General features: G+C 48.1%; 1 protein-coding gene across 7 annotated transcripts in view; it reads right to left on the bottom strand.

Annotated features, from left to right (window-relative positions):
• The window catches only part of LOC309394998 (disintegrin and metalloproteinase domain-containing protein 10-like), a 40,809-nt gene that overhangs the window by 1,397 nt on the left and 14,101 nt on the right, over positions 1-25,311 (bottom strand). For 4 of the 7 annotated variants that reach the window (XM_081958721.1, XM_081958717.1, XM_081958720.1 and 1 more), the window contains 8 exons: positions 20,110-20,269; positions 19,086-19,246; positions 17,458-17,629; positions 12,035-12,179; positions 8,034-8,217; positions 5,670-5,769; positions 3,360-3,580; positions 791-887 (listed from right to left, as the gene is read on the bottom strand). In XM_081958721.1, coding sequence (XP_081814847.1) covers positions 791-887; positions 3,360-3,580; positions 5,670-5,769; positions 8,034-8,217; positions 12,035-12,179; positions 17,458-17,629; positions 19,086-19,246; positions 20,110-20,269 — 1,240 coding nt within the window. Of the gene's footprint in view, positions 1-790; positions 888-3,359; positions 3,581-5,669; positions 5,770-8,033; positions 8,218-12,034; positions 12,180-17,457; positions 17,630-19,085; positions 19,247-20,109; positions 20,270-25,311 lie in introns of those variants that run through there. The other 3 variants (XM_081958719.1, XR_014175836.1, XR_014175835.1) reach the window with 3 other exon arrangements.

Here is a 25,311-nt window from a genome sequence, read left to right as displayed (position 1 = left end):
TCTCACAATTTTGCCAAACTGTCATCGGGGATTTGAGAGTTGGGGTCCGTTCTATGCATTATACCCCCTTTGGGATTCCTTGGTTTAAACTCTGTTGCCCTACGGTGCCCTGTTTCACCCAGTTAAAAGTGGCAGACGCAAGAATTTTATCAGTACATGTAGTCCTCAATTTAGGACCCACAGGTCAGGCCAACAAAGACAGTTGTTAAGTGAGCTTTGCCCCATTTTAGGACTTCTCTTGCCACAGCTGTTAAGTGAATTTGGATGAGTTAAAAAGAAGATACTGGCAACCCTGAAGTCTCAAATATGGCCCCAGCGTAATTCCTTGTCTGGCCTTCGGGTGCTTTGGGAAATAGCTTGATCCCCTCTTCTCTGTGGCCGCCCCTCAAATATTGGAAGACTTCTATCCTGTCTCCTAAAAAAAACTAAACTAAACTTTAATTTATATACCGCACCCTTTCCTAAACAGGACTCGGGGCGGTGTACAGTCATATTAAAACAGTATGAATACAAAATATAGATATACTTAAATATACAAATAGGTAAACTCCTCTCTTCCCTAGAGTAGCCATGCCCAGTTCCTGCAACCGTTTGTCGTATGTTTTGGCCTCCAGTCCCTTCATCATCCTGGTTGCTCTTCTCTGCACTTTTTCTAGAGGCTCAACATCTTTTTTATAGTGTGGTGACCAAAACTGGATGCAGTACTCTAGGTATGGTCTTACTAGGGCTTTATAGAGGGGTATTAGTACCTCTCTTGATCTTGATTGTATCCCTCTGTTAATGCACTTACCTGATTTACTGCTGACTGTCCTTCCAAAGAGGAAGACGGTGCCGGCCATCATGGCTGCTAAAGTTAAAACCACCAGAAGGATAGCACACCAATGTGTCTGTAGAGAGAAAGCACGGGGAGCACAATTAGTGCCAATGGACAGGAAGTTCCTAAAGCCATTCTTCTTGGCGAATCAGCTCTTGATCAAATGGGTGGCATATAAACTGAATGTGTCAGTCAATCAATCAATATTAGACAGCTTCAGCTATTCGGCAGTTGAAAGACGGAGGGGAAAATACTAGGGGTGCTAGGAATTGCATCTAGGATGCTTTCCAGACAGTCCTCGACTTACGACCACCGTTGAGCCCAAAGGTTCTGTAGCTAAGCAGGATGGCTGTTAAGTGAGTCCCGCACTCCCTGTATTATGGCCACGGTTATTAACTGAACCATTGCCGTTCTTGATAACACGGTGGTTAAGCGAATCTGGCTTTCCCCCTGGTTTGCACAAATTTGCAAAGGGGGGATCACGTGACATAGCCCCCTCCCCCCGGGGCCACTGCAACCGTCATAAAAGCGAGACAGTGGCCGAGCATCTGAATTTTGATCATGCGGCCATGGAGGATGTTGTTGTACGTTTGATAAAGACATAAGTCACTTTTGACTGGCGTCTGTTGTAACTCTGAACGATCACTGAGCAAATGGTCGTAAGTCAAGGACCACCTGTACTAAGGGATGGACAAAGTTCGAACGTTTGTCTTCAATTATCAGCCCTTCGTGGTAAACCGACACAGGTAACATTGCGGAGGAGAGAGCACGCTTTGCCCCCACACTCCATTTTGGGCCTGGAAGGCTTCCTGCACCAATCTGGAAGCCAAAACGGGGCGAGGGGATGCTGCGCTGGCCCCAAAATGCATTGGGAGAGCCCCCCCACTCATGCCCCCTGCCCCCATGCATGCAAATGCATCCTACGCATGCGTCCCACCCCCTGCACATGCGTGGCAGATATCTAGTTGGCTGGCGGGAGGTGGAGCTGGGCTGGGCCGACGGCTGGCGTGCCCACAGAGAGGTCTCTGCATGCCACCTGTGACACGCGGGTCATAGGCTTGTCATCACGGTTCTAGGTTGTCCCAGAGGTGCTTTCTCCAAAAGACAACTGGACTTTCTTGGAGGGGGTGTGTGTGTTTCCCTTCGAAAACATTTCACTTCTCATCCAAGTAGTTTCTTCGGTTCTTCCTAACTGAAGAAGCTTCTTAGATGAGAAGCAAAAACTTTTTCCATTTGTCTGATTTTATTAGTTTAATACCATACAATACAATAGCAGAGTTGGAAGGGACCTTGGAGGTCTTCTAGTCCAACCCCCTGCCTAGGCAGGAAACCCTATACCGTTTCAGATAAATGGCTATCCAACATCTTCTTAAAGACTTCCAGTGTTGGAGCATTCACAACTTCTGGAGGCAAATTGTTTCACTGGTTAATTGTTCTAACTGTCAGGAAATTTCTCCTCAGTTCTAAGTTGCTTCTCTCCTTGATTAGTTTCCACCCATTACTTCTTGTTCTACCCTCAGGTGCCTTGGAGAACAGTTTGACTCCCTCTTCTTTGTGGCAACCCCTGAGATATTGGAAGACTGCTATCATGTCTCCCCTAGTCCTTCTTTCTCTTAAGCTAAACATACCCAGTTCCTGTAACCTTTCTTCATATGTTTTAGTCTCCGGTCCCCTTTGTTGCTCTTCTCTGCACTCTTTCTAGGAGTTTCCACATCTTTTCTACATCGTGGTGACCAAAACTGAATGCCGTATTCCAAGTGTGGCCTTCCCAAGGCATTATAAAGTGGTATTAACACTTCACGTGCTCTTGATTCTATCCCTCTGTTGATGCAGCCTAGAACTGTGTTGGCTTATCCCAAGTTTATCCCAAGACAAAATGAAAGAAGTGGAAAGGAAAATGAGAACAATGGGAAAATAGGGGAGGAGAAGGCGAAGTGGGAAGGAAAAAGAAAACGTGGATTTCTGACTCTCTTGGGTGGAATAGAATAAGGTAATAACATAGATCCTCAACTTTGGACTTTTGCAGACTAATACCGTATACACCAGCCATTTCTATCATGACAAACCTACCTGTTTCTTTAAGAACAAACCTATTGGCAAGAGCCAAAATCTTCATTTTCATTTTTTTCCCCCCACCTCGAGCACAAAGTCCAGAAGGGGTTTCCAAGTAAAGAAGTGAAACGTTTTCATAAGAACAAAACAAAAACACAGTTCAGATGCCTTTTGGAAAAAGCACCTTGGGGACAACCAGATCTTGCAATGGTGGGTTCCAGATCCCGTTGCAACCAGTACGGTGCAATGGGGCCCGGTGTCCACCACATGAATGCGCGAAGCCCCGAAGAGCTCAAATACAGGTAAGGACGGTGGGCGGGCGGGCCCTCCGGAGCACCATACCGGAACGGTACCCGGTGCTCCCGGCAGGCACTGGTACGCCCATACCGGGGCGTACCGGTCGCAACCCACCACTGATGTCTTGGATGATGGAACATCTCCATAGACGTCCTTCAAGGCGCTTCCCAACTCCGCCCATGCCGCATGTCCTCACCTTCATCCAGGTGGCCAGGTCGTCCATTTCGATGAAGTCCAAGATGAAGTTTTTCACCCTGGCGATGGGACCGTCTTCGTCTACGAAACGGCAGACGTGGAATTTGTCACAATAGCCGTTCTTGTCGCCGCACGGCGAGCCTGGGAGGAGCGGGAGATCCGAACCGTTGAAGACATAGTCCCAGATCTTTGAGGAGGTGCTGGCGCAGGTTTCCGCTTGTCCTAAAGAAGCCGCGTGGGAGGAGAAGGGAAAGAGGGAGAAGAACAAATGCTTAGAGTTGGACAGATGTCCAAGGGAAGCACACGGCGGTTGAAGCTACCCGGGATCTTGGCACAATGCGGCACAGATGGACAGGATACTCAGAGTAGGAGTGGCTATGGTGACATTTTACGGTTGCCAATATCTGATCTCTGAAGCTGATTTCCAGTCTTATATCTAAGGAAGAAAATATTTGTGGCTCAGAGTTCAACTGTTGGGTCCTTGGTGCTCTCGGAGTTTGGTTGTTTATTTATTTATTTATTTATTTATTTTCAGTATTTCTAGACCGCCCCCTCTCCCCGAAGGGACTCGGGGCGGTGTACAGGTGTGTCATTAAAACGAATACAAAAGACGAATATCCTATACCCTTAAAAACGAATTAAACGTCATACAACTGTACAAAAAGTAAAAAATTAAAAATTAAATTAAAAACAACTAAAAGTATACCCCTAGAAAATTTAAAAAATGCAGGCTTGAGGAACTAAAATTGGGAATTCGGAATAGGCCAGGCCGGCTAGATTGAACAGGTGGGTCTTTAGTTTCTTACGGAAGGAGCGGAGGTCGGTGATAGTCCTGATATCTGGGGGGAGGTCATTCCAGAGGGTCGGGCCCATCACAGAGAAGGCCCTACTCCTGGGCGTCGCCCGCTGGCACTGCCTAGTGGACGGCACCCGGAGGAGTCCCTCTCTGTGAGAGCGAATCGGCCGAAGGGATGTATGGGGCAGGATACGATCCCGCAAATAACTAGGTCCTGTGCCATGGAGCGCTTTGAAGATGATAACCAACACCTTGAAACGCACCCGAAAAGCCACAGGTAGCCAGTGCAGCTCGCGCAGCAAAGGTGTTATGTGGGAGTATCTAGTGGCTCCCACAATTGTCCGCGCGGCCGCATTCTGAACCAACTGCAGCCTTCGGGTGCATCTCAAGGGGAGCCCCATGTTTGCTTCCAGGCGTTTCATGACCCAATGATGTAACATCTTCAGTGCTAGAAGGGAGTTGGGTTTGTGAAGAGGAGGAGGAGGAGGACTGTGGGATCCTTTTTTTAAATAAAGATTTTTTTTTAATTTTTGAATAAACACAAACAGTCAAAACACACACCCACACAAAAACACAAAACCATCTTCCATTACAAATTGTAGAGAGTGTGTCAATTGGTTACAAAAACTTCCGTGCACAGTCATCACCTATGATACCATTCTGGGGGATCCTTGATGTCCTCTGAGCTTGGTTATTTTCTTGCAGACGTTTCATGACCCAACTAGGTAACATCATCATTGCTGGAAGGGAGTGGGGTTTGTGGAGTGCAGGGGGAAGAAATGGAGGAGGGGGATTGGGTCCTTGGTGCTCTCTGAGCTTGGTTGCTTGCAGACATTTCATGACCCAGCTAGGTAACATCATCAGTGCTAGAAGGGAGAGGAGTTTTTGGGGGGAGGAGGGGGGCTGTGGGATCCTTGCTGTTCCCTGAGCTTGGTTATTTTCTTGAAGACGTTTCATGTCCCAACTTGGTAATATCATCAGTGCTAGAAGGGAAGGAGGAAGAGGAGGAGGAGGAAGAGGAGGAGGAGGAGGAGGAGGAGGAGGAGGACTGTGGGATCCTTGGTGTTCCCTGAGCTTCGTTGCTTTCTTGCAGACGTTTCAAGACCCAACAAGGGAACATCATCAGTGCTAGAAGGGAGTGGGGTTTGCGGAGAGGAGAATTCTGGGAGTTGAAGTCCACCCATCTTAAAGTTGCCAAGGTTGAGGAACCCTGCTCGATATTGTATGTTGGAAAGCTTACATTTACCCCACTTCCCCAAATGAAGGAACTTGGAGGTGGCAATTTTCACTTAAAGACCACTCCAAAAAAACATTCTAAAATCAGGCTGGTCAAATGATCAATACGTTTTACCACCACGATGACTTAACGACCGTAATGGGCAGGCACCATTACAGTCGTAACTCAAGGACAATAAGCCTGACATTTTGTCTGGAATCGATAAAGGCTTTGAAGGTTTCTTTTGTCTCCAGGCAGAGCCTCAAATGTTGGGGACACAAGTGAGGTTAGACACTGACCTGGCAGCTGGCAACAGAGCTGGCATCTTCCTCGCAGAGGACTAGAGACACATTGGCATTCCTGCAGCCCATGCTGGAGGCAGAGGGACCCTTCGCAAAGCTGAAAGGCAGAAGAGGGGATTTTTGCAAATTGTCCTCTGCAAATGACCATTTTGAAGTTACCAGATCACATTTAGGACTGGTTAACGACTGCGTGTCTCGGGATTTACCACTTGCATGATTTACTCAACTGCTGTAAAAGCTCTCCTAACATTAGCTCCGGTTGTGGTGGGTGCCTTGACTTAATGACCAAAATTCTGGTGCGGCCATAAGTCAAGGACTATATCTCTATCGAAGCATGTACTTATGAAACCTGGCTAAACTGTCAAAAAATAGATCAAGGGATAACAAATCAGCACTGGAAGTGTGAACGCGAAGATATTTTTTCCCCTGAACAGTGGGCTTTTTGGAAAGTTACAAAATTGCTGGGTACAAATTCATCCAACGATGCAAAGGATACATACAGGTATCCAAATGGAGCCTCCAGGCTCAAGAGCACTCTACCACAGTCAACTTAAGAAGAATGGGGTGGGGGGTGGGGAACTCAACTTACAATTAACGTATTTTTCGGAGTATAAGATGCTCCGGAGTATAATTTTGGGGAGGAAAATAAAGGGTAAAAAATTCTGCCTCTGCCCACCAGCATCCATGGTATTCATCCGCTAAGCATCCTGTCAGTGTGTGAGAGAGTTGAGGGCTGTTTGGAAACAAACAGCGTTTGCTGTGTGGGCAGCAAGGAGCCTGGGTGTGGTTTGTTCTGTACTAAAGCTGCATGCCGTGCTGATATCTGAAACTAAAACTGAAAGCAAAACTTCTCTGCTGAAGCACCATGTTGGAAAACCTGCTTTTGGTATTGTATATTTACTTCATGTGTTTTATGATATATAAAGAGAAGTTATTGAATCCTGCTGAATCAGTTACTTGGGTGTGCTTTCTGGATGGGATTGCTGCAACAAAATCTGACATGCCCTTGCAGCAAATAGCGAACAGCCAGGTCAGCTTCAGCACATTATTGCAGCCTGATTCAGCAGGAGCAGCTGATTGGTGGGTGGATCGGCCTCCCGGAATATCTCCCAATCAGCTGTTCCAGGCTGCAGGGATTGCCGCAGACCATCGCCTCCTCCGTGCCTCGCGTTTTTGGCTACATTCGGTGTATAAGATGCAGCCAAATTTTCACCCTCTTTTAAAGGGGAGGAAAGTGCGTCTTATACTCCGAAAAATACGGTATTCATTTAGTGACTGAAGTTACAGCAGTGTTAGGAATGTAAACTAACAGTTGGGTTAGCAATATATAAACCAGGGTGGTAGTACTGTAGCTTTAAGTACTGCTGTAATGTGACTGGTTGCTGTTACCTCAAGCAGCCATAAGAGGGAGCCAGAATGACTGTTAGCTCTCTGTTTGTTAGACGCTGATTGGTGTATTGTACTGTCGTTTTTGCTACTGTTAGCTGCTTTGTGTGCTAAACTGATTATTAGATACTGGACTGTGTTCAAAAGATCATTCCTCAACTGAGAACATTGATAACTGACTGACTGAACCCTGTATGACTTGGACTGTTAACTGGACTCTGAATACCTCTATATTTCCACATAGTAAACTACTATATTTTATACTATTCAGTGTCCCTGTATGCTGGTTTGTGCGTGTTCTTGCATACCACTCTCATTATGCTTCTCTGCATACTCGCTCTCCTAACGGGGAGCTTACTTACTTAACAAGCAGCACTGAAAAAAGTGACTTCTGATCTTTCCTCCCCCCCACTTATGACTGTTTCAGTATCCCTGGGATCATGTGATTAAAATTCGGGGGCTTGGCAACTGGCATGTATTTATGACAAGGATCCCAGGGATCTCAGGATCTCCATGTGTAACTTTCCCAGACATCTTCTGACAAGCAAGGTCAATGGGTGGGTGGGTGGGTGGGGAGCTGGATTCGCTTAATGACCGCACAATTCCCTTAAACAACTGCAGGGATTCACATAACGGCTGGGGCAAAAAAAGTGTCCTCAAATCAGGGACAATCCCCCCCCCCCCAATAAACTCAGGCTCTTAACAACTGAAGTCAGTTAGAAATGAAAATGTTGGTCTCGGCTGTGGTCGTAAGTCGAGGACTACCTGTCCAGCTTGATTTGATCAGGAGAGAAAAAAATCTTCCAATTGCTAACAAACAGCCATCAACTTCCAAAGGGTCAATTTTCTACCCCATATCTCTGGTTGAGCCCCCCGCTTCTTAAGTTGTCTCTGGTAGACTGCTCTTGAACCTGGAGACTCCATTTGGATGGCAAGTTCACATTAGCATTTCTGGATGGCCTCCACGGGACTCACCCCATTCAAACACAGGCGGAGGCCATGGCCGCAGGGGGTGAAGTTGGCTTTCGGGAGGGGCTCTGGACAGATGGAGCTGGTTCCTGTGCAACGGCTGTCCAAAGCACAGCCGTTCTCTTCCTGGCACCCTTCTCCCAGGGCTTTCAGGACACATTTCTGGTCACAACAGAGTCCTTGACTGGGGCTATAAGAGAGGGAGGGAGATGATGGATGAATGATAGATGATAGATAGAAAGATAGATAGATAGATAGATAATAGATATACTGTAGATTATAGATAGATATGGCAGACAGAAAGGCATGATAGAAAGATAGATGATAGACGGGTAGACAGACAGATCAATAGATAGAGATGATAGATATAGACAGGAAGACATGAAATATAGATAGACGGATAGACAGAAGCAGACAGATGATAGATAGATGATAGATAGATAGATAGATAGATAGATAGATAGATAGATAGATATAGATAAATAAGATCATAGATAGATAGATACAGAGAGAGAGAGAGAGAGAGAGAGAGATTATAGATAGATATCACAGAGAGACAATAGAAAGATGATAGACAGACAGATATAATAGGATATAAGTAGATAGGTAGGTAGGTAGGTAGAAAGATAGATAGATGATAGATGATAGATAGATAGATAGATAGATAGAGAGAGAGAGAGAGAGAGAGAGAGAGAGAGATATGACAGAGAGACAATAGAAAGATAGATAGACAGATATAGATAGATAGATAGATAGAGAGATAGAGAGAGAGAGAGAGAGAGAGATAGAGAGATAAATATAGATAAATAGATACATAGAGAGAGTGAGAGAGAAAGAGAGAGACAGATTATAGATAGATATCACAGAGAGATGATAGAAAGATGATAGACAGACAGACAAACAGACAGATAGAATAGGATAGGATATAGGTAGGTAGGTAGGTAGGTAGGTAGGTAGGTAGGTAGGTAGATAGATAGATAGATGATAGATAGATAGATAGATAGATAGATAGATAGATAGATAGATAGATAGATGATAGATATAATAGATAGATAGATATTATAGATAGATGTGACAGAGAGACAATAGAAAGATGATAGACAGACAGATATAATAGGATATAGGTAGGTAGGTAGATAGCAGTGAGGTGCAGTCAGGGGAGGCAGAGCCTCACCGCTCTCATCATGAAAAGAAAAAAAAATGTAAAAGGGAAAAGGCGAGTGCTGAGATGAGGCTTAAAAAAGCCTCTAAAAAAGGGCAGACTGGGACAACTTTGATCTTTGCAAGCGTGCAAGCAAAATACCCCAGGATCACGGTGGCAGGGACAGCAACCATTCCCCTTGCCCTCCTTCCTGAGCCAACAGGAATGGGACCGCGGCTCGTGCTGCTCTGAGGCTAGCGCTGAGGAGCACAGCGTGGCTCTTCTCCGCAGCGCAGCGGAAGGAGTTGCTGTCCCCGCCACTGTGATCCTGGGGTATTTTGCTTGCACGCTTGCAAAGATCAAAGTTGTCACAGTCCTCCCTTCATGATGATCGTTTGATGACGTCACCAGCCTCACCAGCCATAAACCTCACTGCACATCACTGGTAGATAGATAGATAGACAGACAGATAGACAGACAGATATAGATAAATAAGATACATAGATAGATAGATACATAGAGAGAGAGAGAGAGATTATAGATAGATATCACAGAGAGACAATAGAAAGATAATAGACAAATATAATAGGATATAGGTAGGTAGGTAGGCAGGTAGGTAGATGATAGATAGATAGATAGATAGATAGATAGATAGATAGATGATAGATAGATAGATATGACAGAGAGACGATAGAAAGATAGACAGACAGATAGACAGATAGATAATAATAATAATAATAATTTATTAAATTTCTAGACCGCCCCCTCTCCCCGGAGGGACTCGGGGCGGTGTACAGGAATAGATTTAAAACATACAAACAATCATACACATAGCTAAAAATCAAATTAAACAACCCCTGTACAATTTATAAAAATTAAAAAACAGACCCTAAAACCAATCCTAAAAATTTAGAAATAAAACTGAGGTGGGAAAGGTGGCATTAGGCCAAGCCGGCTAGCTGGAATAGGTGGGTTTTAAGTTTCTGACGGAAGGAGCGGAGATCCGTAGTCATTCTAATGTCGGGGGGGAGGTCATTCCAGAGGGTCGGGCCCATCACAGAGAAGGCCCTTCCCCTAGGCGTCGCCCGCTGGCACAGCCTAGTGGATGGCACCCGGAGGAGTCCCTCTCCGTGTGAGCGAATCGGCCGAAGGGATGTATGGGGCAGGATATGATCCCGCAAATAACTAGGTCCTGTGCCATGGAACGCCTTAAAAAAACACCTTGAAACGCACCCAAAAAGCCACAGGCAGCCAGTGTAGCCCGCGCAGGAGAGGTGTTACGTGGGAGTAGCTAGAGACTCCCGAGACTGCCCGCGCGGCCGCATTCTGAACCAGCTGCAGCCTTCGGGTGCATCTCAAGGGGAGCCCCATGTAGAGAGTGTTACAGTAGTCTAGCCGGGACGTCACAAGCGCATGAGTGACTGTGCGAAGGGTGCTCCGGTCCAATAGGGGACGCAATTGGCGCACCAGGCGAACCTGGTGGAACGCCCCCCTGGCCACGGCTGTCACATGGTCATCCATGGACAGCCGGGTATCCAGAAGGACGCCCAAATTGCGTACCCGATCCACGGGGGCCAGACGTTCGCCCACAATGGCCAGAGATGGAGTAAGCTGGTTGAACCGGGGCGCCGGTAGCCACAGCCACTCAGTCTTGGACGGGTTGAGCTTGAGTCTGTTACTTCCCATCCAGATCCGTACGGCTTCCAGACACCGGGACATCACTTTGATAGCATCGTTGGGGTGGTTTGGGGTAGAGATGTACAGCTGGGTATCATCCGCGTACAGATGGTAATCTACCCCAAACCCACGAATGATCTTGGCCAGCGGCTTCATATATGTATTGAACAGGAGAGGCGAGAGGACCGACCCTTGTGGCACCCCACAAGAGAGCGGCCTCAAGGTCGACCTCTGCCCCCCTGCCAATACAAATTGCACTCGGCCAGAGAGGTAGGAGGAGAACCACCGCAAAACGGTGCCCCTCACCCCCAACCCCTCCAATCGATGCAATAGTATACCATGGTCGATGGTATCGAAAGCCGCCAAGAGGTCTAATAGGACCAGGATGGAGGAGCAACCCCCATCTCTGGCCCTCCAGAGATCATCCACCAACGCGACCAATGCCGTCTCCGTGCTGTGGCCGGGCCGGAAACCGGACTGGAGCGGGTCCAGATAATCATTTTCCTCCAAGTGGCGCGGAAACTGTTGTGCCACCACACTCTCTACAACCTTCGCCAAAAAGCAAAGGTTGGAGACGGGACGGTAGTTGGCTAACAGAGCTGGGTCCAGGGAAGGCTTCTTGAGGAGGAGCCTCACCACCGCCTCTTTCAGGGCGGCCGGCAGAAACCCCTCATTCAAGGAAGCATTGACTAACTCCTGGAGCCAGCCTCGTGTGACCTCCCAGGATGCCAGTACAAGCCAGGAGGGACACGGGTCCAATAAACATGTGGTGGCTCGCAGTCGCCTCCGCAACCTGTCCATATCTTCAGAAGCAACAGAGTCAAACTCCTCCCAGAATGGGACCTCACGACCCGCGTCCGACGTCCCTTCCAGACCACTAGTAGGGACCAACTCGCTTCGAATCTAAGCGATTTTGTCCTGCAGATACTCCCCAAATTCCTCTGCTCTGCCCTGCAGAGGAGCTTCCCGTGGCCTCTGATAGAGACATGGAGATGATACATGATAGATATGGACAGAGAGACATGAAAGATGATAGATGGATAGACAGACAGATAGAGATAGATTATAGACAGATATGAAAGACAGGCAGAGAGACATGATAGAAAGATGATAGATGGCTATAGATATAGACGAATGGATAACCTTTATTGTCATGTAAATAAATAAATGTCCAATTCGTCACCGTTACCTGCACACTGCTCCTGGTTTCAACCGGCATTGGATTCCCCTCGGCTCCCCAGCACCGTAGCAGCAGGCGTCCTCATTGTCACTTCCAACGTCACATTCTTCCCCCGGATCGACAATCTGGTTCCCGCAGATGGGACGGTCGGTTTCTGGAAAGGAAGACCCAGAAGAAAGGAAACAGCATTATTCCCAGGAGAAATTTTGCAAAGTTGCTCAATCTTTTGGTTTTGGCCCGGAGCAGAAGTCAGGCCATCCCACATCTGCTGCATTGAGTTTTAAAAGCACAGTGGAACCTCTCTGCTATGTGGCAGTCTACCTGCAAGACTCCACAGCTAAAAAAGGGAGGCTGGATTTCATGGCTTGCATCTCAGCTCCTCAAAAGCTGTGGTTGGACACTGTGAAAAATACTGCCGAGCCTCCCTGAGCAGAGAAAGTCTACCTTTTATCTCCCATTGTTGGGAGCCATAATAGAGCCTCCATGGGCAGAGGTTGTCTACACATATTTGACAGCCAAATACAGGATGAGGACCTTTGTCTTCCTGCTTGGCATCAAATTGACCACAGTGAGAAGCTTGCTTATATAATTGGTCTAACCAAGGCTTCCCAAGAGCATGAAGCCAACTCCTGGTCCCGACAAAAATCCCTTTTATTAATTGACTGTGAATTCTGCTCCTTCACATCCAGCAAAGTCTTTCAAGGGAGGATTTACGGTCACAGACCTTCTCTGGCTTGGAGAACTGCCAGGGCGAGATCTGCAAAACTTGGTAAGAAATCTTGGAGAACCAATTAAGTGAACTAATGGTCTCCTGCAAACTCCACTCCCCTTTCGCTCCTCTTTTATTTCCTCTGGGACGGGGCATTCATCATTTGGCCTTACTCCCAAGTTGACTCCTGTTCTATAGCTGTTCCCTTCATTTGGCAACTCTGCGCATGCGCACACTGGGAACAGGCTCCAGCTGTTCTTCTGCCCCACTGATGTCTGACTCTGAAGGCAGCTGATAACTGTCAGACGGTCCTGGCCCCCTCTCTGCCTCTGACACAGAGCCCTCATTAGAGCCTTCCCCAGACTCCAGGACTGGCCCAGGTTTCTCCCCAACCTCCTCACTGTCCAAATTTGATGCCAGCTCTGTTGACCACTGGTGGGCCACAACAATAACACCTGATTCACTCTGAACAACAAAATGGAGCTTCCCTGCAGAGGACTCTACCTTATACTTTAAACTTTAAACTTTAAACTTTAATTTAATTTATAAACCGCACCCTTTCCTAAACAGGACTCGGGGCGGTGTACAGTCATATTAAAACAGTATGAATACAAAATATAGATATACATTAAATATACAAATAGGTACGCGGAGGAGGTAGGGTGTGGACTGTACAATATGTAAAATAAAATACAAATAAACATTAAAATACCCTTAAAAACTACCCAATAAGATGTTTGCCAGGAGGTTAAAATGGGACTATAAATCAGTTAAGCCAGCTAATTGGAACAGGTGGGTCTTAAGCTTCTGTCGGAAGGAGCAAAGGTTGGTGGTAGTTCTAATATCGGGGGGGAGGTCATTCCAGAGGGTTGGGCCCATCACAGAGAAGGCTCTGCTCCTGGGTGCCGCCCGTTGACACTGCTTAGTGGACGGCACCCGGAGGAGTCCCTCCCTGTGAGAGCGGATTGGTCGCAGGGATGTATGAGGTGAGATGCGATCCCGCAGGTAACTAGGTCCCGTGCCATGGAGCGCTTTGAAGATAGTAACCAACACCTTGAAACGCACCCGAAAAACCACAGGCAGCCAGTGCAGCTCACGCAGGAGTGGTGTTATATGGGAGTATCTTGTCCCTCCCATGATGGCCCGCGCGGCCGCATTCTGAACTAGCTGTAGTCTTTGGATGCATCTCAAGGGGAGCCCCATGTAGAGAGCATTGCAGTAGTCCAGGCGAGACGTCACCAGCGCATGAGTGACCGTGCGTAAGGCGTCCCGATCCAATAGGGGGCGCAATTGGCGCACCAGGCAAACCTGGTGGAATGCCCCCCTTGCCACGGCTGCCACATGGTCATCCATCGACAGCCGGGCATCAAGGAGGACGCCCAAATTGCGCGCCCGTTCCACGGGGGGCAGTTGTTCGCCCCCTATGGCCAGCGATGGAATCCACTGGTTGAACCGGGGCGCCGGTAGCCACAGCCACTCAGTCTTGGAGGGGTTGAGTCTGAGTCTGTTGTCCCCCATCCAGACCCGAACGGCTTCCAAGCACCGGGACATCATTTCGACGGCCTCATTGGGGTGGTTTGGGGTGGAAATGTACAGCTGTGTGTCATCAGCCAACAGATGGTATCCAACCCCAAAACCACGGATGATCTCACCCAGCGGCTTCATGTATGTGTTGAACAGGAGGGGCGAGAGGACCGACCCCTGCAGCACCCCACAAGTGAGTGGCCTCAGGGTCGACCTCTGCTCCCCTGCCAACACACATTGCGTCCGGTCGGAGAGGTAGGAGCAGAACCATCACAAAACGGTGCCCCCTACTCCCATCCCCTCCAGCCGGCGCAATAGGATACCATGGTCGATGGTATCGAAGGCTGCTGATAGATCTAATAGGACCAGGATAGAGGAACAACCCCTATCTCTGGCCCTCCAGAGATCATCCACCAACGCGACCAAGGCCGTTTCCATGCTGTGACCGGGCCGGAAGCCGGACTGGCGCGGGTCTAGATAGTCGGTTTCCTCCAGGTGACGTGGGAACTGTTGTGCCACCACACTCTCTACAACCTTCGCTAAAAAGGGAAGGTTGGAGACGGGACGATAATTAGCTAGCTCCACCGGGTCCAGGGAAGGCCTCTTGAGTAGGGGCCTCACCACCGCCTCTTTCAAGGCGACCGGCAAGGACCCCTCTTCCAATGAAGCATTCACAAGACCCAGGAGCCAGCCTCGTGTAACCTCCCAGGATGCCAGTACAAGCCAAGAGGGACACGGGTCCAATAAACATGTAGTGGCTCGTAGTCGTCCACGTAACCTGTCCAAATCCTCAGGGGCAACAGAGTCAAACTCCTCCCAGCGTGGTGCCTCAAGACTTGCTTCCGACGTCTCCCCTGGGCCACTGAAGGGGGCCCATCCACTCCGGATCTGAGCAATTTTGTCCTGCAAATATTCCCCAAACTCCTCTGCTCTACCCTGCAAAGGGGCTTCCCGCGGCCTCTGTGATAAGAGGGAGCGGGTCACCCGAAACAGGGCGGCAGGGCGGTTATCTGCGGATGCAATAAGAGCGGCACAGTGTCTACATTTGGCCGCTCTCAGTGCCACAAGGTAGGTCCGTAAATAGGATCTTACCTGTGTTCGATCAGATTCGGAGCGTGAGGACCTCCACCTGCTTTCTAGGCGTCTCTTGTGGCGTTTCATAACCCTCAGCTCCTCGGTAAACCAAGGAGCCAGGGTGACTCGTTGCCACAGGAGAGGCCGCAAAGGGACTACCCGGTCCAAGGCCACAGCAGCCGCCCTATTCCAAGCGGCCACTAGGTCCTCCGTCCGGGAGTGGGTCAGGGCTACAGGAAGTGGCCAAAGCTCCATCTGGAACCTGTCAGGTTCCATCAGTCGCCTGGGGCGGAACCATCTGGGACAGTCAGGTTCCGCCTCCCCGCGGTGGGGGGTAGCGCCGGGGAAGTCGAGCCGGAGAAATGAGTGATCTGACCATGACAGGGGTGTAATAACCAAATCCCCTATTCCCAGACCACTCGTCCACTGTCCAGAGACAAAAACAAGGTCCAGTGTGTGCCCACCTTCGTGTGTGGGGCCCTGAATTAATTGGGTCAGGTCCACGGCTGTCATGGAAGCCATGAACTCCCGAGCCACCTCGGATGCTTCACCCGTCGACGGCAGGTTGAAATCCCCCATAACCACAAGTTTGGGGGTATCAACCGCCGTCTCCGCGATCAGCTGGAGAAGCTCAGGCAGGGCCGCTGATGTATAGCGAGGAGCCAAGTATACAATCAGCAAGCCCAACTGCCTCCCTGGCCCCCATTTCACACCAAGGGACTCACACCCGGAGATCTGCGGCACAGTGAACTCCCTCGGTTCCAGACTCTCCCGTATAATTACCGCCACCCCCCCGCCCTTACCCAGGGCCCGCGGCTCATGGAATGCACGGTAGCCTGGTGGGCACATCTCCACGAGAGGTAAACCACCCTCATGGCCCAACCAGGTCTCCGTTATCCCTGCAAGGTCCGGCTCCCCCTCTGAGATCAACTCATTAATGAGGGGGGCCTTGTTAACAGCGGACCTTGCATTGCAGAGCATCAGCCTCAGGCCCTGGCTCTGTAGGCCCTGGCCACCTAGGCTGCGGGGGTTGGTACGAGCGACCGGGCGTGTCCAGCAGCCACGGTCTCCCAACCGACTGCGAGATTTTCTTCCGTCCTCGCACCCACCCCTCCCCACGACCGTTGGAATAAAACAACCCTCTATAGGAATGTCATTTTCCCTTCCCCCCCCCACTCCGCTCACTCCCCCCTTGACCTCACCTGTTCGCCTGGCAAAAGTCCCCCTCCTGGCCTGATTATCCCTCCCACCCACCCTAGTGCCCCCTAAAATGGATAAAAAACATCTGGTTAAAAACCCCCTAAGTCTACGACTACAAGATAAGAAACAATGGGAAAATAGAAAAGAAAGTAGTAAATGTACAGGTATATATTCAAGAGTGAGATATAAAAGGGGAAAAACATAGGATAGATTAGCAAAGGTAAGGGAATAAGAAATGATACTAAACCATATATGGGTTTGCGGAAATACCATCCCACGAAAATATAAATTGACATTTGAAATAGACACCTATAACAACAGAAGAAAGGGAGAGAGGAGGAAAGGGCGAGAGGAAGAGGAGGGAAGGAAGGGAGAGGTAAGGAGAGGAGGGTGGAAGGGAGAGAAAGAGAAGGAGAGAGGGTAGGAAGGGGAAGAGGAGGAGTATGGGAGAGGTAAGGGAGGAAGTAGAGAAGGGAGGGAGGGAGAAAAGAAAGGGAAAATAAGGTAGTATTAAAACGTAAATGTATAAGAATGACAAATGTAAAGAAGAAGAATAACTCTATGAATGTATACGTATAATTGTATGTAAGAGAATAAAAATAAAAAACTTTTCAGGGGGAAAAAGATAAGAGACAATGATTGGCCACAGGGAGGAATTAATATATAGCAGAACAGTGTTTCTCTGATTCGGACACTTTAAGAGGTGTGAACTTTAACTCCCAGAATTACACAGCCAGCAGGAAGCATTGAAGTTCACACCTCTTAAAGTGGCCAAGTCTGGAGAAACCGATCCAGCCCCTGCCACCGAGAACCTACGTAATTCAGGATCCTTGGAACTCCCCACCACCAGAAATCTAATCTAATCTTTGCAAACTGGTTTTTTTCAGCCATCTTAAGGATTCAACCCCCCGTCGGATGGTCCAACCTGCGAAACAACGATCCTTCTTGAGCTCCAGAATATTGGAAATATAGGCGACGCTACATGGGGAGAATTTATCGTTATTGAATTCAGTCCCATCCGTGGCGTAATTGAACATCAGGAATTTCCCCCGGCTGGTGTTGAGGTTAAAACGGGAACATTCTTTGCTCTGGTCGTGCTGTAAGAAAAAGTTTCAGAGAAAGATACCAGCATGGACGTTTTTTGACTGGACCTAAACGATCCAGAGCCAAACTTTTAAAATTTACAGCAGGGGTGTCAAACTCCAGATCTGACCCACCGGGCCGCCCTGGAAACAGCGATGGTCTGACCCACAGCCCCTCGGCTTGGGAGAACTCCATTTGTTCTTACTTAGGCTTCACCAAATCACGAAGCAGACTCCTTGCCCCTTTTTGTTAAGCGAATGTGAATTCCTCTCACTCACATCCAGCAAAGTCCCGGCAAACAGCCTTTCAAGGGTGTATTTACAACCACAGACCTTATCAGGCTTGGAGAGCTGCCAGGCTGGCATTTTCCACGCAACGATGTACAAGAAAATACTTGGCAGAGTCTCAGAGTCAAAAACAAATCTTCACACTAATTAAGTGAATTAATTGTCTCCGGCAAACTCCACTCCCCTTTCGTTCCTCTCTATTCCCTATGGGAGGGGCCACTCACTGTCCACCTGTGGCTTTACTCCCGAGTTGGCCCTTGCTCCTTAGCTGAACAGTCTTTCATGAGCTTTCACAACTACAGACCTTGATCAGGCTTGGAGAGCGGCCAGGCCAATATCTTCCAAACGCCACTCAGTAGCAGACGATACTTGGCAAGAAGTCAGGAACAGACCTTCACGCTAATGAATTAAACTAATTGTCTCCTGCAAACTCCCCTCCCCTGTCGCTCCTCTTTTATTTCCTCTGGGAGGGGCCATTCACCATCCACCATCCACCTGTGGCCTTCCTCCCGAGTCGACCCCTGTTCTTTAGCTCTTCCCTTCGTCTGGCAAAGGCTCTTCCCTTCGTCTCTGCATGCGCACACTGGGAACAGGCTCCAGCTGTTCTTCTGCCTCGCTGATGTCTGACTCCAAAGGCAGCTGATAACTGTCAGAGGGCCCTGGCCCCCTCTCTGCCTCCGACACAGAGCGCTCATCCGAGCCTTCCCCAGACTCCAGGATGGCCCATGTTCCTCCCCAACCTCCTCACTCTCCAAATCTGCGCCAGCTCAGCTGGTCAGTGGCGGGTCACAACACCATTTTCGGCGGGACAGCCTCCAGCAGCTCTCTGTCAGCAAAATTGGAGCAGTGGGGGGAGAGGATTCCTGCATTTTCAGTGGCAGGGGGCTTCAGGAGGCCCAGCCAAAAACAGAATTCGGGAGGGCCACATGCAGTCCTCCTGACCTCCATTTTTTTCTGGCAGATGGTTGCAGGAGGCTGTCCCGGCCAAAAAGAGAACTCGGGATCCCGTTTTCGCTGGTAGAGCAGTCAGGCTACCACAGGCGCCTCGGACAAGAGTGATGTCAAGCTGACCTTGCCCCCCGCTCACCCCCGAGGTCAAACACAACCCTGATGCGGCCCTCAATCAAATCAAGTCCCACATCCCTGATTTACAAGCTGGTCGCCCAGAAAAAGGAAGGCTCACGTGTGCGCCCAGGCTATGGCCGAATTCATGCGCCAGGGTGAAGTGGATCATCCGTGGAGGGAGCAGCTGGCCATACTTCTGCAGCGTGATCAACCCCGTGTTCAGAGAGGCTTCTTTCTCCTGGAAATGCTGATACTTTGAGCAAATCCCTCCAAAGTCGTCTGCGAAAAAATAATCACAGTGAAGAAAGAAAGTGTGAAGAGTGAAATCTTCACAGAGTGAAGATTTCTACCTGCACACAGTCAGCAATCCTAGGTAAGACCATACTTACAATACAATACAATAGCAGAGTTGGAAGGGACCTTGGAGGTCTTCTAGTCCAACCCCCTGCCTAGGCAGGAAACCCTATACCATTTCAGACAAATGGCTATCCAACATCTTCTTAAAGACTTCCAGTGTTGGGGCATTCACAACTTCTGGAGGCAAGGTGTTCCACTGATTAATTGTTCTAACTTGGAATATCACATCCAGTTTTGGGATTCTAGATAGAAAGAGTGCAGGGAAAAAGCAATGAAGATGATTAGGGGACTGGAGACCAAAACACACGAAGAACGGTTGCAGGAATTGGATATGTCTAGTCTAAGGAAGAGGAGGACCAGGCGAGACGTGATAGCACTCTTCCAATATCTCAGAGGCTGCCCCAAAGAAGAGGGAGTCAAGCTATTCTCCAAGGCACCTGAGGTCAGGACGAGAAGCAATGGGTGGAAACTAATCAAGGAGAGAAGCAACTTAGAACTAAGAGAAGTTTCCTGATAGTGAGAACAATTAATCAGTGGAACAGAAGTTGCCTCTAGATGTTGTGGGTGCAACACTGGAGGTGCCTAAGAAGGAATTAGAGAGCCCTTTGTCCAGAATGGTGCAGGTAGTCCTTGACTTATGACCACAACTGAGCCCAAGAGTTCTGTCGCCCGGTGAGACATTTGTGGAAGGAGGCAACGAAGCTGTCGCTGCTCTACGGCAGGATCTTTTTTCAGTGGGAGATGGAAGTTCCGGTGAGAAGATCGGAATCCTGCAGGTGTCTCACCTGGTTGCCCATTGAAAGCAATGCCAAGGACGCCACTGTAATCCCGGTCGGTCAGCAGGTAAGATAAGCAGTAACCGTTCCAATTGGTTTTTGAGTGCAGCATAAGCAACATTTCCGGACTGAGGAAGGGGGTCTGGGAAGTATCCGCCTCTTGGACGATCTGTAAATGAAGGACAGTCCCAAAGCAGGAATAGATGACTCAGAAGGGACCTCACTCCCATGTGCTCTATTGTCATTTACCGTATTTTTCAGCGTACAAGACGAACCTTTTTCCCTCAAAAAAGAGGCTGAAAATCTGGGTGCGTCTTATACACCGAATACAGCATTTTTTTTTTTTTGCCTCCTGAAACCCCGCCCCCTTCACCAAAATGACCATGCATAGCCTTTAGGAGGCTTATAGAGTGCTCCTGGGGGCTGGGGAGGGCAAAAATGAGTGAAAAACAGGGTGTTTTTTTGCTCAATTTTGCCCCCCAGCCCCCAGGAGCACTCTATAAGCCTCCTAAATGCTATGCATGCCATTTTTTTGGTATACGGGCTTTTTTTTGCAAAAAAACAGCCATTTTTTGCTCATTTCCCCCCCCCCTCCAGGAGCACTCTAGAAGCCTCCTAAAGGCTATTCATGCCCTTTTTTGGGGGGGGGAAACGGGCCCATTTTTGCGAAAAATGGGCCGTTTTGGGGAGGTCTGCAGTACAAAATTTTTTTTTTTTAATTTGCCTCTTCAAAATCTTGGTGCCTCTTATACTCTGAAAAATACGGTACATAATAGGCAGCACGTACGAATTATGTTACAGGACATAAATGAACGTTTATAGGAATAAGACTGTAAAATAAAAGAGTGGGGGGGGGGGCTTGAGAGAAATGAGGATTATTCCTGTAAAAAGGGATCAAGAGGACATCCATATTTAAACTCTGTATGAGACATCAAATTGTATAACCCAAGAGACCATCTGTAAGACATTAAGATAAAGAGTTGTGTAAGAAACCTTTAGGGGAATAACACAGCTGTAAATTAGCCTGGGCTAAAAATTCTGGTCATAATATTCATCTGGAGGATTGGGAAAGAATTTGGAATAAAAATTATACAATGAGAAAATCTGTCACATTCAAAGAAAATCAATACAAAATGTTTTATTGGTGGCATTAATCCTCCCGAGATTGGCAAAAAAGTATCTGAATTTAAATCCAAAGTTTTGGAAGTGTAAACAGGCATAAGGTACCTTCTTTCATGCATGGTGGTTATGCCCGAAATCTAAAAAATATTGGGCCAAAATACAAAAATGGTGACAGAAAATTACAAATACCCAAATAGAATTCAAAGCAGAATTATTCCTTCTGGGGATTATTAAGGGAAAGTGTATGAAAGAGATGAAATATTTAATCTTGCGCATAATTACAGCAGCTAGAATCGCACTCCCACAATGTTGGGAAATCGATTGTTGGGTAATCGAAAAGGTTTTGGATTGCGCAGAGATGGATAAACTCACATTGGAGTTAAAGGACAAGGAAGACTCAGAATATTATACAGTTTGGGAAAACTTTTATCGATGGAGAAATAATAGGAACATGAAATGTAAAACTTAGAAACATAGATGCATAGATATAGGAACAATTAGGAATGTATAAAAAATGCATTTGAATACCGAATTATGTTATGTTAGTGCTGTCAAAAAGGATTGCAACTTATACAAAACTATTTTTAAAGGTATTTGTATGTTAAAGTTTTAAATTTTCAATAAAGGTTTAATTTAAAAAAAAACAGCTATAAATTGATTAGTACCTTTCAGGCTAACATTGGCAGGAAAGCAACTGTCTACCTAGGATTGATAGAATTGTAATGAAGAAATGTAGCAATTATCAGGCGAGATTTCCTGTCTGGGAAACTGGGGAAGCCAGATTCACTTAACAACCGGGTTACTAACTTTAAAAGTACAATGATTCACTTAACAAACGTGGTGAGAAAAGTCGTAAAATGGGGCAAAACTCGCTTGACACATTTCTCACTTAGCAACATAAATTTTAGGCTCAATTGTGGTCGTAGGTTGAAGACGGCCTGTATTTGCTATGGGGGATTTTTTTTCCTGGAAAACCAGAAGCAAATGCTGGTGTCAGACCTGCAGTTATATTCCTTTTTAGGATCTTTGACCTGCCATATTCTCTATTATCTCACTGTGCTGTTTCATTAGTGTAGTAGTTGGGAGGGGAGAATAGAAAGGAGTAGAATTGTGGAATGTGTTGTTGTCATTCCTTTCTAGAAGCCCAAGGTCATCTTTTGTCTCCGCACCTCTGCACCTGACCAGAACCAGCTGGGTGGAGATGCCAGCGTGGCTGAAGAAGATTGGACCATGTGATGGATTTATGGGTGTGGGGATAAGATCATGAACTTTCAACTGGGTGGAATCCCAGGAAGTTTTTAGATTTGGGATTCCACAGTTTGTGCCAACATGTCTGTCTTATTAAATTGGTGTCAGGCCTGTAATTATATTCTTTTTAGGATCTTTGGCCTGCCACACTTTTTAATAATTCTCTATGCTGTTTCATTAGTGTAGTAGTTAGGAGGGGGGAATAGAAAGGAGTAGGATTGTAGAATGGATTGTTGACATTCTTTTGTAGAAGCCAAGGTCATCTTTTGTCTTCGCATCTAGACACCTGGCCGGAAGAAGATGGGTGTACATGCCAGCATGGAAGAATATGATTGGAACATGTGATGGATTTGTGGGTGTGGGGAGAGATCATGAACTTTCAACTGGTTGAACTTAGAGGATGTAATTTAGAGTTGGAATTTTCCATAGCCGTACTAACATGCCTGCGGAATAAATTGCACCTTAAAGGATGTTTTGCCTTGGACAATGATTTATTTCTGCATGGTATTTAGAACCCTAACATTATTTCAACTCTCTCTCTCAAAATAATTCACTAGCACCCCCCCTCGCAGGGGTGGGCTGGTGATGGGGGTCTCGGCATTCCCAACGCTGACCGGGACAGCGTAAATATCAGCGAAGAATAAATGAGAAGCTTTTGGTGATAAGAAGCTGAGTGCGGAACTTCAAAGGCAATGGAATGCTGCTTCCAGTTTAATTGCATCAGGAGGAATGCAGGAGGAGACACGACAAGACGAAGGAAGGTCGCATAAATATTTCTTCAGCAAATTGTGAGTGCATGCTCCCCCTCCTTCCCCCCACCTTGGAAACAAGGCTTGGGGGAAGAAAAAAAAACCCCCTAGAACAGAGGTTTGGGCTCCTTCCAGACGGCAATAAATGAAATGGCTTGTCACCCTGCAATTAGCTGGGAGAAGGATTCCCTTTCAAAATGGGAATTTCAAAGGAGGCAGGAAGAAGGAATTTTTCCAGCATCTGTCACTTGCAAGCCACCACAAATGGGGCTGCAACCAGTAAATGAAGCAAATTGGGCAGTAAATTGGGCTTTCCTCCCAGGACTTGGATGGAAGAGATGCTACTTACCAACTCCTTTGCCATCAGCATGGGGAAATGCTCCAAGCCAGCAGAGGGCATCTACTTGGCCCATAACTCATCCAAGCCAGCAAAGGGCACCTACTTGGCCCATAACTCCTCCAAGCCAGCAGGAGGGTCCTTGGCACGTAAAACCCCTTAGCCAGCCATCATTGGTTGAGCTGCAACCTGTGAAGCAGGCAACCCCGGGATGGGTCTTAACCCCAGGTCATGGATGGGAGGGATGCCAGTGGGCACCTGCCCTCCCTCAGCAGATGGCACCATGGCAGAAAGCTGGGCAGTGGCCAACCAAGGGATTGACCTCCCCACCGGTTCCAGTCTCCCCTGCAAGGCCCAAAAAGGTTCTTACCAGACCTTCCTACAGAGAAGAAATCTCCATGGAAGAAGGGATTACCAAACAGAGGCCTGCATTGTGGATGGCGGGAAAATGTGCGCCTGCAAGGCCCCAAGTGGTTCTTACCCCACCTTCCTACAGAGTAGCAATCACCAACATGGAAGAAGGGATTACCAAAGCCAGGCCTGCAAGATGGGAAGCGGAACAAGGTGCATCTGCAATGCCCCAAAAGGTTCTTACTCCACCTTCCTACAGAGAAGCAATCTCCACCATGGAAGAAGGGTTTACCAAGGGGGCAGCTGCAAGTTGGAGAGCAAGGCAGTGTGATGAAACGGTTCCTGAGTTTAGAGATGTAACTAGGTTCCATTCCTCGTGGGGCCCAATTAAATGCCACCATTGTTGTCAACTTGGCCACAGAGTGTCAGAGTGCTTGGCTCCAGCCCCAATGCCACAAACGTGCGCACCAACCACCACGGCGGTAAAGAGAGGGTCCCAGATGCCACCACAGAAGAGTCATCTGGGCCAACAACCTCTGGAAGAGGATCCCCCAACTTAAGGTGAGGAAGTGTCCTACCAAGGGGGAGGCCTCGGAAGAGGAAAAGGGCAGACATTCTCCGGAGGAGGATCCCCAACTTAAGGTGACAAAGAGTCCAACTAAGGGGGAGGCCTCGGAGGGGGAAAAGCCTAAACGACCTCTGGAAGAGGATCCCCAACTTATGGTGACGAAGAGTCCTACCAAGGGGGAGGCCTCGGAGGAGGGAATTGCCGAAGAACAAATGTGTGTACCAGTCGCCATGGTGGTAAAGAGAGGGCCCCAGATGCCAGCACAGAAAAGTCATCTGGGCAAACGACCTCTGGAAGAGGATCCCCAGCTTAAGGTGACAAAGAGTCCTACCAAGGGGGAGGCCTCGGAGGAGGGAATTGCCGAAGAACAAACGTGTGTACCAATTGCCACGGTGGTTAAGAGAGGGCCCCAGATGCCCGCACAGAAAAGTCATCTGGGCCAACAGCCTCTGGAAGAGGATCTCCAACTTAAGGTGACGAAGTGTCCTACCAAGGGGGAGGCCTTGGAAGAGGAAAAGGGCAAACAATCTCCGGAGGAGGATCCCCAACTGAAGGTGACAAAGAGTCCAACTAAGGGGGAGGCCTCGGAGGGGGAAATGCCCAACCGACCTCTGGAAGAGGACCCCCAACTTCAGGTGATGAAGAGTCCTACCAAAGGGGAGGCCTCGGAGGAGGAACAAGGCCAGCCGTGGATGATTGGATCCAAGAGCCCAGAACCTACAGCACCTGCAGCAGAGAGCCCGAGACGGCCATGGGAAGAGGTCGCAATGGACTTCATCATGGAACTCCCAGACAGCAGTGGGCATAAAGTAATTTGGACTGTTATTGATTTGTTT

Source organism: Natrix helvetica (genome assembly GCF_964273705.1).
Source record: "Natrix helvetica genome assembly, chromosome: 1".
Classification (NCBI taxonomy): Eukaryota; Metazoa; Chordata; class Lepidosauria; order Squamata; family Natricidae; genus Natrix; species Natrix helvetica.
This window is presented reverse-complemented; position numbering and strand designations above follow the sequence as displayed.